The 15,958-nt window shown below is 43.7% G+C and overlaps 1 protein-coding gene across 4 annotated transcripts in view; it reads right to left on the reverse strand.

The window, feature by feature from the left end:
- The window catches only part of megf11 (multiple EGF-like-domains 11), an 88,654-nt gene that overhangs the window by 42,609 nt on the left and 30,087 nt on the right, over nucleotides 1–15,958 (reverse strand). For all 4 annotated transcript variants that reach the window (XM_088641061.1, XM_088641063.1, XM_088641060.1 and 1 more), the window contains one exon: nucleotides 11,403–11,495. In XM_088641061.1, coding sequence (XP_088497187.1) covers nucleotides 11,403–11,495 — 93 coding nt within the window. The remainder of the gene's footprint in view (nucleotides 1–11,402; nucleotides 11,496–15,958) is intronic.

The raw sequence follows: 15,958 nt of genomic DNA on the forward strand, positions 1-15,958 counted from the left end.
CGAAAAAGGTACTTTTCCTTAATTGCTTAAGCAAAGTACCCAAGATACAAAGTAAACAGGTACAAATAAAAGTTGTTTTGAATACACGCATCATCCAAATACTGTACATAATAATAAAGTAATCAGCAGGATCTTCTTAAGAGCCAAAATTGTGGAGAACCAGCTGGCTGGAGAGAGAACAAGTGGAAGAAAGAGAAAGAAGTGGGGTCTCTCATAAGTTTACCGTGCTCTGCTCTGCAATTCTAATTCCTTTAAGGTTACCTTTGATCCCCATCAGCCTCATGACCTTTACAGACATGATAGATTACACTCTGCTTCTGTTCATTCTTCTTATTAAACCAGCTCGAGATGATAGCGTCACATCAGTTCTTTTTTCCTGCTCAGTGGCAAAGCCCTGAATTTAATTTAATTCCGAGGCTTTTAAAGACTACATTAACGTAATCAAACAAGGAGGAAAGAGAGTTGTTTATCTCGACCTTGGGGAATTCTCTGGTCTGTTCTAGGGCAGTACAGCTTTCTTGTAACGCTACCAGTTTATTGGGGATATTAAACACCCTCCTATTGATCCTCAAGTCAAATTCGCTTAACGAAAGTAGCAGGCAAAGGTTCTCTTGCTTTCCCATCTCACTGTCCAAGGGAAAGCAGTGAGTTCTCAGCCACTGCCCGAGTATGGCAAATGGAACAGATTTAAAGTTAAAAAAAAAACAAATTCAAAATGGCACACAAATCCGTGTGTCCAGAGGACCGAGACATGTTTCAGATTTAAGTTCTTTATTTCTAGGTTTGTCCTGAGCCACCCAAGAAAGCAAAACAAAAAAGAAGGTGAAAAAAAGAGACCACTTGAACGAGTGCCTCAATGAAAAGAATTTATGATAGAGTTCTTGCTATCAAATCCCCCTTCTAATAACTTTTTGACACTCGAGCGGTCTGGCTAAGAGGACAGAATCACCCGTCATCAGTCTACATGCTCGTGCTGGAGGTCTGGCAGCTGAGCACAGGGGGAGTGAGCTGGGGAGCCAGTATTACTGCTCGTTTAACTTGGTCTGCTAAGCTCCTCTAAACCTACTTGTTCAACTCGTCCAGCAACGCAGGGATATGATCGATCAGTTTAAAAGCAGCTGGCTGTAGCTCTCAAATGGCTCAAGTGGTAAAGGCAATCCACTTGTAAATATTCCCAAGTGTAGATGGAGCTCTGTGATCGCGGGTTCGAGCCACAGTCATGTCACTTACCGACCCTGATCAGGGTTCGTCATGCCTTGGAGCACAACTGGCTGAGGAGGGCAGGAGGATAGGGCAGGACTACTCATCCAGGGATCTCTCGGCTCACAGCACAAGGCTGTGCTTCCTGTGATGTGCTAATGGGCAAGTGGCTTGAAGGTGGGCGGGTCAGAGAAGTCTGATCACACTTCCTCATTGAAAAACGCCCAACTGGCTATACCAAATGGGTGGGGTTATAACAAAGGCAATATTTTTTAATATAATTGGCTGAATGATTAATGATGGTTAAAGGTTCACCTCCCACCTCCTGGTTTCAGGATTTTGTTGACTTAAATCTCTTCTGTTAATATATTTTCTGAACCACACCAGAATTAAAAATGCCAAAAAAAACATACAAATATATTTCAAAACAAGCATCTTTTGGGGACCATTTTCTGTGATGATTTTTTGGGGACCTCACTTTTTCCAATGTTGCTGAGGTCCAGAGAGGAGATCCAAGCCCATACAAAGGACAAACAAAAATCAGACAAACAGATCAACGTGCCAGGGCTTCATCTGAAATCTAACTTTTAAAACTCTGTTTTTAACTTTACTCAAAGAGAAGAAGTACATCAATGTTTCGCTGACAGTTAATTGGACTTGGCAGGGATTCGAGTTAATTCGTCAGCACCGTGGACTTGCTGGGGAAGAGCGTAGAATCAATGTCCCTTAGGACAGTTTGTAATCACTACAAAGCTCAAATTAAGTCCAGGGTTAAATATCAGGAGATCACAGGTACAGCTTGGGACCTGCAAGAGACTGCTAATATGCTCTTTCCTTGCACAATCAAGGACACTGCATTAGGGTAGCCAGAAAGAATGAATACATCACAGCACAGAGATGCACCAGACCTAACCACTGCAGAGCTACACTGAGCATCAGCTCAAGCACAGACTTGTTTACCCTCACCACCTGCTGAAAGGACTTCACAAGCAAGGCAGCTTCTCTTTTACTTTTCCGATTTATTCATCATTAAACACTACAAATGTGCACCTGGCTGGATTCTAGATGCAAGTGAATATGTTCTTGTGTTCTGATTATTTCTATTAAAAGTACACTTTTAAGATTAGTGATTCAGGGGTAATAATTATTCATTATTGATATTATAAGCTAGGCCCTGGAATTTTATAAGGATGGCAATGTCCCAAACAATGAATTGTGATTCTTTACAGTTTTTGAAACAGCAACATTCTTTACAGTTTTCTTCTGGCAGCACTGAGATTCTACTATCAGCTGGATGTGATCCTTACAACCGAGATATTTTAGAAACTGCAGCCTTCTCTTAAGTATGATAGACAGGAGGTCTAATGTCTTATGGAAATCAGAACCACCAGCTGCTGAAAGTGGAGCTTGGTGAACACTGCAATCAGCTACATACTGTATTCCACGAAAGAGACAGCAATTCATACAGAAGTCTCAAAATGACGTCACAGAAGGTATCAGTACTATGATAAATAAAACTCTCTGTGTATAAATAAATTATGTATTTTCCTTTTATACCAAGATGTATGGAGTAAAAATGGCTGAACACATAAAAATAATGGTAGAGGCAACACTTTAGAAAAGTGTTCTGAATACAGTAAATCTCATCTAATGGGATTTTAAGAGTAGCTAGAGGGCCAAGAAAGTAATTTCTGTTTAGAATGGTTACACTGGGCTATTGTAGCAGACAGCACACAAAAGAAGAACTACGAGGTCTCTCTCTAATTCCTCCTAACTTGGTGGCAGGTATTAGCTCATTATTAAGATCTTACTAATGAACAGCTCAGGGATTTATCACATGTGCCTCCATGCATCATTAAACAGCACTGTGTCAGGCATTAGAATGTTAATGTAGTGATTTATTTAAGCAATTAATGTAAAACAAATCACCTTGCACCTGGGACTAGCCCCTGTATTAGTGAAGCACACACATATGCACCGGACCTTTTGCCAGAGTAATCACTGAAGGCAATTTCTGCCAATTTCTGCAAAGGAGATTAGATTAAAAAACATACTTCAGCACAAACATGCCGTTTCTGTGTCATTGTTTCAATGGAGGAAGCCATAATGGAATAGTAACTTTCCACTACAAAGTTTTGTAAGAACGAGCTATATTACATTTACAGAGATTGCAGTGCTTTTGGTTCTTGGTGGCAAGACAGACAGCACTGTTGCCTCATATTTGTTGGGGTCCAGGGTTCAATTTCAGGCTGGGGCACCTGTCTGTACGGAGTTTTCACAATTACCATGCATTTGCAAGGGTTTCTTTGAGTAGGTCTGGTTTCCTACCCACTTCAAAGGACACTGTGAGCATGCTGACATGCTGGACATGTGAAACAGCCCAGTCCATGAGAAGAAGGAGAGTTGCCCATTTCCTCATTACTACACCTTCTGGGTTACTTCTGTTACAAGTAGTTCAGGTGACGGAGAAGATGGCGCTTAATTTGTATTTATTTTCCAGCAATGCATAAATAAGGAACTAAATATGAGAACACTTGCAGCCATATCAGCCTGCAACTCACAACTGGCAACCCACTGAAGCTAAGCAGGTGTGAGCCTGGTCAGTACCTGGATGGGAGACCTCCTGGGAAAAACTAAGGTTGCTGCTGGAAGAGGTGTTAGTGGGGCCAGCAGGGAGCGCTCACCCTGCGGTCCATGTGGGTCCTAATGCCCCAGTATAGTGACGGGGATACTATACTGTAAATAGGCGCCGTCCTTCGGATGAGACATAAAACCGAGGTCCTGACTCTCTGTGGTCATTAAAAATCCCAGGGCATTTCTCGAAAAGAGTAGGGCTGTAACCCCGGTGTCCTGGCCAAATTTCCCATTGGCCTTTTCCAATCATGGCCTCCTAATAATCCCCCCCTATGAATTGGCTTCATTACTCTGCTCTCCTCCCCACTGAGAGCTGATGTGTGGTGAGCGTTCTGGCGCACTATGGCTGCCGTCGCATCATCCAGGTGGATGCTGCACATTGGTGGTGGTGGAGGGGAGACCCCATTACCTGTAAAGCGCTTTGAGTGGAGTGTCCAGAAAAGCGCTTTATAAGTGTAAGCAATTATTATTATTATTATTATTAGCACCAAGTTAGTCGTTTTTTCAATTTAGAACTTCTGAATTCTTCAATTTTTTCCTTCCTACATACTCCAAACATAGTCTAACATGCATAGTGAGCAAATAATCGCTTGCTGCGGAGAAGAAATAATAATAACAACGCAAGAATAAATTAAATCAGTCGTGCGCGCACCTCTCGTATGTCAAGCTCACTGAAAGTGAATCCAGTCAGTTCAGGAGCCGAGCTGAATGGGGAAAGGCGGTCAGTGCACCAGTGGGCGAGTGCAGCCCGCTTCTTTCACAGCAGCAGGCTCTGCAATTGCCTCTCCTCTCCCTCCTGCCCCAGTCGGCGCCGCAGCCTCGCGGATCTCTCTGGCAGGGCTTATGGAAAGAGAGCTGTCAGGCGGGCCACTGGATCTAGGTGTCAGTTTTCCCGGTGATTGATTGGGGGGTAAAATGCAAGGTGCTGAGGCCATGCTGGAAATGGAGAAATCTGTTTATTAAATCTGCATCTCCTGAATCAATCTCGCTTCACGGGCTGAACTGCCTTGAAGGCAATAAAGTGCACAACACTTCCCCCCGAAGTCGCGGGACCAAGAAGCACGAACGTGAAGCTGCGCTGTAAACTTTTTTCCGAACCTGCGCATCTGTAAGCAGGATGGCAGCCAGCACGTCTAATCTCAGCAACGCGCTGGGCCCTATTACTGTTCCATTGGTAGCCCTATAATGAATGGACCTCTTACCACTGAGTGTGTCAGGCTGCTGCTGTAACTAAGAGAGGCTGACAACTATCTAATCTGGGGCTTCACCTGGAAAATGCCGGCTTCTCAGGGTGATAGAAACCATGATGGATGGTTACCAATTGATGGAGAGTGAAAAGCATCAAACTTGAGAAGAGGAAATAAAGAAACTGACAGAACAAATTAGTTGCTGATGTCGATGCACTATAAATCTGTTGGCTTTGTGCTGGAATGCGAGTTTCAGCTCTGTCGAGGCGGGGGTGTTGGTCTCCTTGCAGGGATAACTCTGTGTGTGTGCTTAACCTTGAACTGCAGAGCACAGCCTGTACCTCAGAGAGGGGCAGCGGACAAGAAGACCCAGTTCTGGTGCTCAGCCTGTTACTGTAATGAACAGTTCTCTCCGGACCCTATGCAGACGACACAATCCGAAGAAGTAGAGAAACACTAGGAAAAAGTCATGCAGGAATACGGGATGAAAACGGGGGGGCGTGTCCAAAGTGCGCTGGTGCACGGGGGAGGTGTGGCCGAGGTAAACAATCCAAAAGTAATCTATAGAGGGAATCCAAAAATGCAAGAGTCCATAGCCAGGTGATCCATCCAAAAAGAAATTAAAACAGGAACTGGGTCGGAACCGGCGGACAGGGAATGGGGATAGAGGTTAAAACTCGCACGGTGCGGAAACCAGATGCAGAGCCAGGATGAACGTCAGCGCCTGGCTTTTAAGGTGGGCTGGTAACAGGGGTCAGGTGCACAGAATTAAGTCTGAAGTGAAAGGGTTGGAGCACCCTTAAGGAGGAGGGACTATAATTGTGACAGTTACTATCCCCACTAGGTACTGGGTCGAGGGGCTGCACTTAGAGCAACTCAATGAAATGGACAACCAAGACGTTCCACTCGTGTTACCAGAGCACTGAACCGTGCAAACCGTTTTGCTTCAGAGAAAACACAAGGATGTACATAAGTCTCCTCGACATCAGGAAATAATGAAGAGTCAAGGTTTAGTTCACAAGGTACTGAAACTACACTGCTGGTCACAAGGGAGCACACGTACTGTGTGTATCCTGAGTTGTGGAAGTGTAACACAGACTGAGCCCTGGTCTTTCTAACACCTGCCAGGCCCATACTTGTTAAGCCACATGGGCAATGCCTCAGAAGAGTCACTATGAAATTTAATAAAGATCTGTACGGCACACACACTGAAATCACTTAACTCACGTGAATTATGTGTACTACACTGCCTATGCAAATTCACATTAACAGTGAATAAAGATTGATTATGTTCACAAAAAGTAATATATTCAATTGAACTTCTATAATGTTTAAAGATCAATAAAGATCCCTTTGCCAGCAGCCATATCACTCTGCAACTCACAACTGGCAACCCACTGCAGCAGGTGTGAGCCTGGTCAGTACCTGGATGGGAGACATGCTGGGAAAAAATAAGGTTGCTGCTGGAAGAGGTGTTAGTGTGGCGAGCAGGGGGCGCTCACCCTGTGGTTTGTGTGGGTCCTTATGCCCCAGCATAGTGATGTAGACACTGTACAGTAAAAAGGCACTGTCCTTCAGATGAGAGGTAAAACCAAGGTCCTGACTCTCTGTGGTCATTAAAAATCCCAGGGTGTTCCTCGAAGAGAGTAGTGGTGTTACCCCAGCATCCTGGCTAAATTTCCCATTGGCCTTTACAAATCATGGCCACAATTCTCATCTCTGAACTGAACTCACTCTGCTCTCCTCTCCACTGATAGCTGATGTGTGGTGAGCGTACTGGCGCACTATGGCTGCCATCGCATCATCCTGGTGGGGGCTACACATTGGTGGTGGTGGAGGGGAGACCCCATTACCTGTAAAGCGCTTTGAGTGGAGTGTCCAGAAAAGTGCTATATAAGTGTAAGCAATTAGTACTATTAAAGATCGTTTTCTATAGATCAATTCACACAACAACACTCCAAAGCCGTAAGAGTGACTTATAACTCCCTACAGTGTGCAATTTATCTTCTATCTGTCTAATTTTCTCTTCTACGGTACAGTTGCACCACCTGGCACAATCCAAGGGAGTGAAATTCAGCTCCGTGCTAAGATCGCTTGCATCTTCCTTTTATAAAAAGCAACAGGAGGCCCGTCTAAATTTTGACCAAAGACTGAAAATTGTTTACAAGAAAAACAAGAATTAAAAGCCCAGGGGTCTACAGATTCCTGCAGAGCTGCAGAACGACAGGTGGGAGTCAGACGGAGAAGAAGACAGGAGAAGGTGCCCCTACCGTTTCTCTGCCAGTCTCAGAAACCCACACCTCTTCTCTCTCTGTGTTCAGGAACAGGCAGAGTAGATCACGGAGATCTCCAATTTTACCAGCCTTTCCATATATCCTGAACATCAATGGAGAAGACACTTGGAGATCAGTCCGTGCACTCCAAGAACGTTTCATTGAATGACAAGAGGTTTACTAATGTACAATGCATCTGTACACTGTAGACAAAGGTTACAACGGCAACTGTATAAAAACCAATGTATTGTAAAATGGGCTAATGTGCTGTGGTAAGTGGAGTAATTCACTTTCCAGCCAGTGCTGATGTCCCTGCCCTTTGCGTGGTGCTGGAATAACCAAGAGGTCCTCTGAGACTGTCCGGGTGCTCTGCCAATTAAGGGGGGTTTCTCAAAAGATGTTTATTTTGAAGAATTCAAAGTGACAATGTATACACGTTTTTAAGTCTTGAGACTGTCTCATTTTTTTCTTCTGAAAGAAAGAGAAATGTTTCATTTCATTCCAAGGCCTAGTAGTGTGTAAGATCAGACTTTTTGTACATTGAATCTGTCTTCACAGCACAGGAACTACTGGCCTACTGCTCTGCTTTTTATGTTATAATTAGCAGTACCATCATTTGCAATACCTTAGTTTTGGTTTAACTGTTTAGGTTTATGGAATGGAGTCCTCCAGCCAGAAGAGGATGAAAACAACAAATGTATATGTACTGTACTATGTATATGTCCAGTATTTATACTTCCCCATGTTTATGCTGGTGCGTGGAATTCCTTTTTACAAATGACAGACGCCCTAATAATATGGAATACCGTAAGTGTACCGTAACTCCTAATTATGTTTGATGCATAATCAGAAACTCTGAACCTTGGAAGGAAACTGCAAGCATGAAAAACACAGCAAAACACATTTGCAGGAAGTCTTAATGCAGCACCACTCTCAGAGCATGTTATCATCTCCTTGCAAGTCCGTGTCCGGAACCACTGGGGCAAATGAAAGTTCATTTTCTTTGCTCCCTGATTCACACACTTCAGCCGGCACTTGGTTTCCATCCAGTGGCTGGGTTGCTTGTTTTATTGGAGTGGCACCAAATTGAAGATTTTTACATTTACCAGCTCAGTAGAAAACCAAAACCTTTATAAATACAGGCACCACTCTCCTCAGATTTGCCCAGTCCCACTGAGGTTCTTTAAAGTACTCTGCAGCTAACAAAAAGAGGCAAACTTTAGAAACGTGCTGCATGAAATTCACAGTTTATCCTCTGACACAAAACCTCTGACGTGTGGAGCCCACAAAGTAAGAAGGGATTCAAATTGAAAGTCACAAGGAAATTGCCAAACTAATTTCTGTCTGGAATCAGGCAGCGTGCAGAGAGACAGGGTCATCCTGTCTTAATATCCTAAGCAAAGCATTGCCGATTTGGAAAAATCCTGGGCAGTTAATATCTAAAATCCTTGAATGGTTCTGCTCAAACTACGTCCATGCCACGCTGGCTGAAGTGCATTAAATCTCCTTCTTAAATTCAAACAGACTTGCAAACTACAGGGCACATGTAACACGGTGACTGAAAACAGAAAAAATGCAAAAGAAAGCTAAAAAAAGAAAAAAACACTGCAATGTTTCTGTCTGTTTCTTCCAGTCACTGGAGACCAGTGCATTCATCCTACATATTATTCTGCACATACAGTAGCAGTACCTGGAGAACAAGTAAGCTCTTTCACTACAGCAGCAAGTACAAGGGTCTAATGGTGTTTATGAAAAAGTCTTAATAACACACCAGTAAGACACAGCGAAAGGAAACCCACTGTTCCTGTATAGGGTCCAGCAATTGTAAGAAAAATCACATCAAGATCTGAGTTTATTTTGAGTTCCATAAATTCAGAAACATACATTTTACATTCATAAAATACATTTTACTTCCATCCTGCGGACCATTTCACTTTGCTTCCACATGTTTTTGGAGGCATTTCCATCTTAGTAGACAATCAGCTGCCCAGCAGCTTGAGCTACCTTTCTGTAGCTCAAGCACTGCCTGACAAAATGCTCTGACAGTATTTATATATACACTCAAAAGGTCAGTGCTAACTGTGCACAAAAGCGAAGAAACATTAGAAACACAGCAGATGCTGTCTGAATCCCAGCTCATAAAACTAGCAGGCACTAAAGTACACTCAGGTGCTCAAACTAGGTCTGAGGTCAAGGATTAGGAGGTCTGGCTTCTGTCTCCATTGGCTTTTCCCCTGCGGGCCTGTTTCGCTCTGTGTGGGGGGCACTGAGCTGCAGGCTGTGACAGGTGTAGAGCGCAGTGAAAGAGCCCACAGGTAAACTGGCCATGCTGCCTCTGCCCCAGCACACAGTCCCTCTAGCCACCCACAGCTCCCTTTCTCATTCTCCGGTGACCCAGTTAAGGCTCCCCAGGTAGGTACAGTTCCAAAATACCACCTCACCCATCTGCTCCCTAGTACTTAAATTAGGCAAATAACATGTGTAACCAGGTTCCCCACACTGCTATTATTATTAAGAGCTGGGGGTGTTTCTGAATGTGGTCTTGCGCATGGGAGAAGCCAGTGGAGAGCTCGGATTTCAAGGTCATACAGAGAAGACACTTTGCTCAGTCCTTCTGAAGGAAGACTGAATTTGCTACCAGATCCCCTCACTGCGTTCTCTAATGTGGCCATTAATGGTTGTGCAGGAGGAAATTTCAGATCAGAAGGACTGGGAAGAAAGACAGGAAACCCCATTTAGAAGAAGGAAAGGAGGCAGATTTAATTTAAAAATTGGCACCCATACCTCATTTTACAGATGAAAGCTCATAAATGAAAAAATCCTGGATACCTGCCCAGTATGGAAATGAGAATTATGAGCAATGTCTCTGTCTCAATCATCAGGCCTGCTTTTAATATTGTGAATTAGCAGAGTACACTACATTTTTGTTTGTGAGAAAGGGCTCAATAAACACAGCCTTTCCTTCCCGGAGGGACTTACCCTACACAATGCATTTACAAATGGCTATGCTGTTCTGCGCCCGCACCAGTATCTATCATTCTTCTGATATTAATAAAATATGCAAACGTACAGTACAAACTCTTTATGTCAGATTTTTACTACCATACCATTTTTATACTACCAAGATTACCGCTATAATCTATGAGCCTGAGTCATGTCACTAGCTGACTAGGATTAGGATTCCTCAAGCAATGAAGCGCAATTAGCTGCTGAGGGTAAAGTGGGATTAATCGGACAGGAATCTCTCAGATTTCAGAGACACAGTGCCACCTGTAGCCTCTCGGGTGCCTGCAAGCCTGTCTTCCAATTAGACGTGAACCTCCTGCGTGTGCTGCCTGTGAAGTGTTGAATGATGACTGGCTCAAAGGGGGGTGGATCAGAGGAATCTGCCTACGCTTCCTCATCCTCTCCCATGTGCGGTCAGAGCCGAGACATGAAAAAAGAACATTTGGCTTTTCCAAAATTAGAGCCCGTATAACAAAAACAATTGGCGATTCTACATTCAATAAATAAAAGAGTGCTTGCTGTCAACAGCATGAAGCGTTGCGGAAACCTTTAACCTGGCCTGTAATATTCCTTGTCATTCCATTGGGAAGTGTATTAATGCTTAGTCAATACGCCACCTGTACTCCACGTCTCAAGGGTTATTTAGCTGATTGCCTAACAAATTTCCTGGACCTTGGGACCTTTCCCCTTGTCCCAGAACAGCAATAAAACCATATAAATAAAGAGCCTGGAGAGCAGCATTAAGCAATAACTTCTGGAAGGTCAGCTGGCTGATTGTTTTAGCTCGCATTGATTGCTCCATCTAACAACACAAACCTACAAGCCTGATAACAGATGGGTCGAATGGCCTCCTCTCATTTGTAACCTTTCTTATGTTCTTCTGTTCTAATCCATATTCATAAACCACTTCACAGCTCCACTCTCTTCCTTCCCAAACCAATTTAACAAGCACTAAAGCAAAGGGTATGCAATGCTTTCATCGTTTCCTTCTCCCCCTCCGTCCAGTCCAACCTTTCATTCTGCTAAAGGGATATCGACTTTTTTTTTCTCTCCGCACAGCCAGCCGGGTGCAGGGCCTCGAATCCTTTTAAGTGTGACTCACCGCTGGAGCAGTCCAGGCCTCCCCAGCCCGGCTCACACTGGCAGGTGTCCGGAGAGACGCAGCGTCCGTGGGCACACTCCTCCGTGCACAGGGCTGTGGATACATGACCACATGGGGCTCGATTAGGGACACACCACACGCACACACCCATGCACCAGCCACAGTAACTGCGGCCTGGTGAGCCAGGACAGAAGGTGAAACAGACAAGTGAAATCTACTTCTGCTTCCTAGGAAAATGGAACTTTAGCGCAGAACGTAAAATAATGAATAGATCTCATCTTTCTAATATATTTGGCAAACAGCGGTACAACATATACTTTGTTTTTGTCATAGATATATAAACTCAGGTTTGTGCTGTGTTTTAAAGTGCATGCAGCTACTGTGAGTTGTGAGATTAATTAGCGCTGGCTTTTATTTTGCCAATTTTGACACAAAAGGCAGAATTAGAAACTTTCTTTAGTTGGTTCCGCCCCCTCATGGTTCCGCGAATAGCAAATATTAATCTCCATAACATTTAGATAAAGACATGCAAGATATAAACACTGTGGAAATGAGAGAAACTCTTTTTTAATGCAGCACTTGAAGTCCGCTATTCTTACAACAGCACAGAGTACAACATGGCAAGACTGAGCTCTTGGCTCACATATCAGTTTAAATCATTGACCCGCTTGATCACACGCTTATGCAGCACTTTAAAAACCCAAAACAAGTTGTAATCCCCTCTTAATTTGATCAGCTGCACCTCTGTCATGACAACACGTTAATGAAACAGCCCACGGTATCGGAGTGTGCTACTTCTCTTGATCGTGCCTATTGAGCAGCCCATTGATCGGAGGCGATATCAGCATTCCTGGCATGCCTCTCAGATCGGCGTGGAGTTTGATTCCAGCTGGTAATAAAGTGACCTACATTAAGGTATGCCAGCGTGCCAGCTTTTCAGAGAAAACGCATTTAGCTCAAATCATTGCAGTGACCAAGGTCACCCCACCAGCAGGGTTTAAACGGGCAGCTCCTTATCGTGGACCAAAACAAAGGCATGGTGTGACCGAAACAATCTGTTTCGATTGTTATGAGCAGCTGTCCTAACTACTATCAGAGAGAGAGGGGGACTTGCTATAAGACAGTAAAAGGTCTTTCAAATACGCGGGATCCACCACCTGTCATGACAACACCGGCCGCTGGTACCTCCACAGGGGTAGGGGGTCGGCCCCACTTTGCTCTCGCTCACGGTGTTGAAAGGAACGTCCCAATTCAGCAGTACGAACTCTCAGTCGTACAGTACAGGTAGTTTTCAAACCTGACATTAAACGCATTGCGTTAATTACGAATTTCCACGTGCATAATGCAGGCAAACAAAAATTCCCAAACACAAGTTAAAGAGCGGCGTGCTCGTCTGCTGCTGAAAACATTCCTCGGACTGGCAGAACTGCCAATGAAGAGCCGGTGCTGGAGTGCTGTTTAACCCAGCAAGGAGCAGGGGCAGCTGTGATGAAGCGTCTATTGAAGAATTGCTGTCTGGCACGACAGACCGATAGATTAACGCTCAGTCAATAGATTGCAGTGCCTAGGGGGAAGGACAGAAGAGCTAGGGGGTGTGACAGGGGGTTCAGAAATCAGAAGACCAGGGCAGTGGGATTCTCTTCACCAAACACCCCCCCGCTACACCACTGACCCTGCCCCCCGGCCCAACCCTGAGACACTCCTAATCTCCGAATTGCTCGAAAGGCAGAATGCTAAACTAGGCAGTCAAGCAAATAATACCTAAGAATCTCACAGCATTGGAAACTCTCAGTCAAACTGCCTAATTCCTGCCACTGCTAAAAAAAAAAACAGCAATTTGTGCTGACTAAGATGACAAACAGACTACTTGAAATCAATGGCACGATGCAGAACATTTGAAGAAGAAAAAAAATCTCAATTCAATACCGACAGAAAGACAGATTTATTTTTTTGTTTAAATCAGCGATTTCCGATGAAAGGGATAGAAGGGAGAGGGGGACAAGAAAGATTTAATTTGTTAAATTAAAAAAAAAAATGAAAATTGAGTTGTGTGAATTGTGGCAAAAAAGGACATGGTTAATAGAGTTATTAACAATCAAAGAGCATGCACAGGTACCCACACCGGAATGAACTAGGTTTGTAAAATGAAAACTGCGTATTAAATTAAGTCCAGTCACTTAATCTCTACTCACAAATTAATTGCTTATCTAAGAATTCCGTTCTGAGACACAGCCTTTTATCTAGATGAAAGGGTAATCTAACTCACTGCACCAAGGGAGTTATCAGAAGAGGTAACAAAGGAACTAATTGTTAATTTTCATTCAGTAGTGATAAAAAGAATATTCCTATTTTTTGTATAAGAAAAGACAGGCAGAACTGTAATTCCTAACAAAGCATAAGGCACTTCTTTTTAAAGACAAATGACAATACTTAATCAAGGTCTGTCCCTGGTTCTGCATCGCTACAGAAACCAATATGTTTAAGGAAACTGTTCTATTTAGCAATACTGTATGTCTAACAGGACAAGGCAGATGTTCACACATTTCTGAAGCGTACTCACTACTAAGAAAAACGAAAAGAAAAAGAAGACAAGGGCTAACTCAGACACTACCAGAGGCTGTAGCTGATTTGTAGGGAAAAAAAAACTTGGATGCATTTTACAAGTGATAAAAAATCTGCAAAAGCAAATATTATGCCTAACTGGCTTAAAGACAAATACAAGACTAAAATTAAAATAAGGTCAAAAGAAATCCCAAGATGCTCTTTCTCCCCGGCATCATCAAAGCCAGAATTGGAGTATCCAAGCACAGCTGGATCTGATTCCCCAAAGCCACAACAGCAGCAGTATGGGGCTCACAGGAGGGTCTTTTAAGAAAGATTATGGAGGTGGTGGGGGGTCATTCATAATATCTTATTGTTCCAAGAACATTCAGTATGTAATTCAGCATTCATGCTTCTGCAGAACAGTGTGGCCAGTTTCTGTCATGAAGACCAAGGTCCAGGTCTTTAGGTCCGAGACCTGAATTTACTTGGGGGGTCTTGAGGTGGGTTCCATTGCGGTCCTGATTTCTGGCGCTGTGTTCAAGTGTGATCACGCTGCCCATCGTACGAGCACCACTTGGGAAAGTGCAAAGCGGAGCCTCATCAGACTTTACAGCCAAAACCAGGTCAGGAAAATCCACATCGCTAGCATGCTACAGTTCTCCACCACAGTTCCAAAGACTTTTTTTTAGAAACGTTTTCTTTGAAGTTTTTAAAAAAGACGCAACAAAGCCAAGAAAGAAAAATCAAAGAAAAAAAATCCTTTTAAAAAACATGAACCCAGTCTAAAGATCTTCCTGCTCATTAAAACTCAGATGTATTAAAACTCAGATATACTTGAAATTGATGTACAGAACTTTATAATTTACTGAACCGCAATTTAATATTTATTTTATCAACGGATTCAGACTTTGGATCTCTCTCTCTTCCCTATTGGTACTGTACTGTTCACTGGGAACAGTGAGTGTTTTTTAAATTTCAAATTTCAATCATTGAGTCCATGTTGGGTTGGTGCCAACCTATAGAAGAGCTATAGAAGAATCCTATAGCTCTTCCACAGCCGTGGTCAAGCCTCAGAGATTCTCACAGCCACAGCTTATTCCAATTTCTGTAACCATAAGCCATCTGAAAGCACAAGACCTGATCTAGATGCGACACTACTACACTCGCTGTTATCCCTAGCGCAACTACAGCTTATTTAAATGACATCTGACAAGCACAAGCAGGGCCGAGTACAGTATCTTAATCAAGGATAAAACCGCAGTGTAGTCACTAAATCAGAGCCCTAACGCCACGCTGCCATCCCCACACACAGCTCTTTTCAGATTCTAAGTTCTATTTTTGTTCTATGTTATTATTAGACAATAATATCTGCTCGTTGTCGGAAGCAGCGATGTTAGTTGGGGGAAATTCAAGCCATGCCTGCTGTAGGGTCTCTGTGACTGAATACACTAGCAACTGTACGAATCCTCAAACGTCGTGGGAGAGGTGTTGCAGCCTGCACAGCCCACAGTTTGCCGCGCCACGGTCTCATTCGCTCCGAGATGGCATTACACACGCCAGCAATCACCCACGCTTTTTTAAGGAGTTGCATGGTGCAGGAAAAAAAAGGTAACGAAAAAATATGTGTCACTCTCACGCTTCTCACACATTCGGTTCCTAGCTTTAAGACCTTCTGGGGCGGTGGATATGCTGCGTAACAGAAATCAGCACTTGCATTCCAAAACATGAATGGCTGGGAGCGATGGCAGGAGAAAGAGGGGGTTTCTTTAGTCGACTGGTCACAGCAACCTTTGCAGAGCCGGCACCCAACGGGAAAATCCCAACGGGAGCTCGCTCAGGAAAGAGATCCATCTCCGAGGCTTAACGACTTAGCAATTTCATGTGCAGAATGGGTGAAAGGGAGGTCTTTCAAGGCAGTGGAATCACTGAGTTGGCTCGAGACCTCCATCCGCCTTCTAGTTTCTCCTCAAGGCGGGGAGGCAAAAAGAAAATGATGAAAATCCCCCCCAATT

The sequence above is a fragment of the Lepisosteus platostomus genome, chromosome 7 (assembly GCF_059453375.1).
Source record: "Lepisosteus platostomus isolate fLepPlt1 chromosome 7, fLepPlt1.hap1, whole genome shotgun sequence".
Taxonomy (NCBI): domain Eukaryota; kingdom Metazoa; phylum Chordata; class Actinopteri; order Semionotiformes; family Lepisosteidae; genus Lepisosteus; species Lepisosteus platostomus.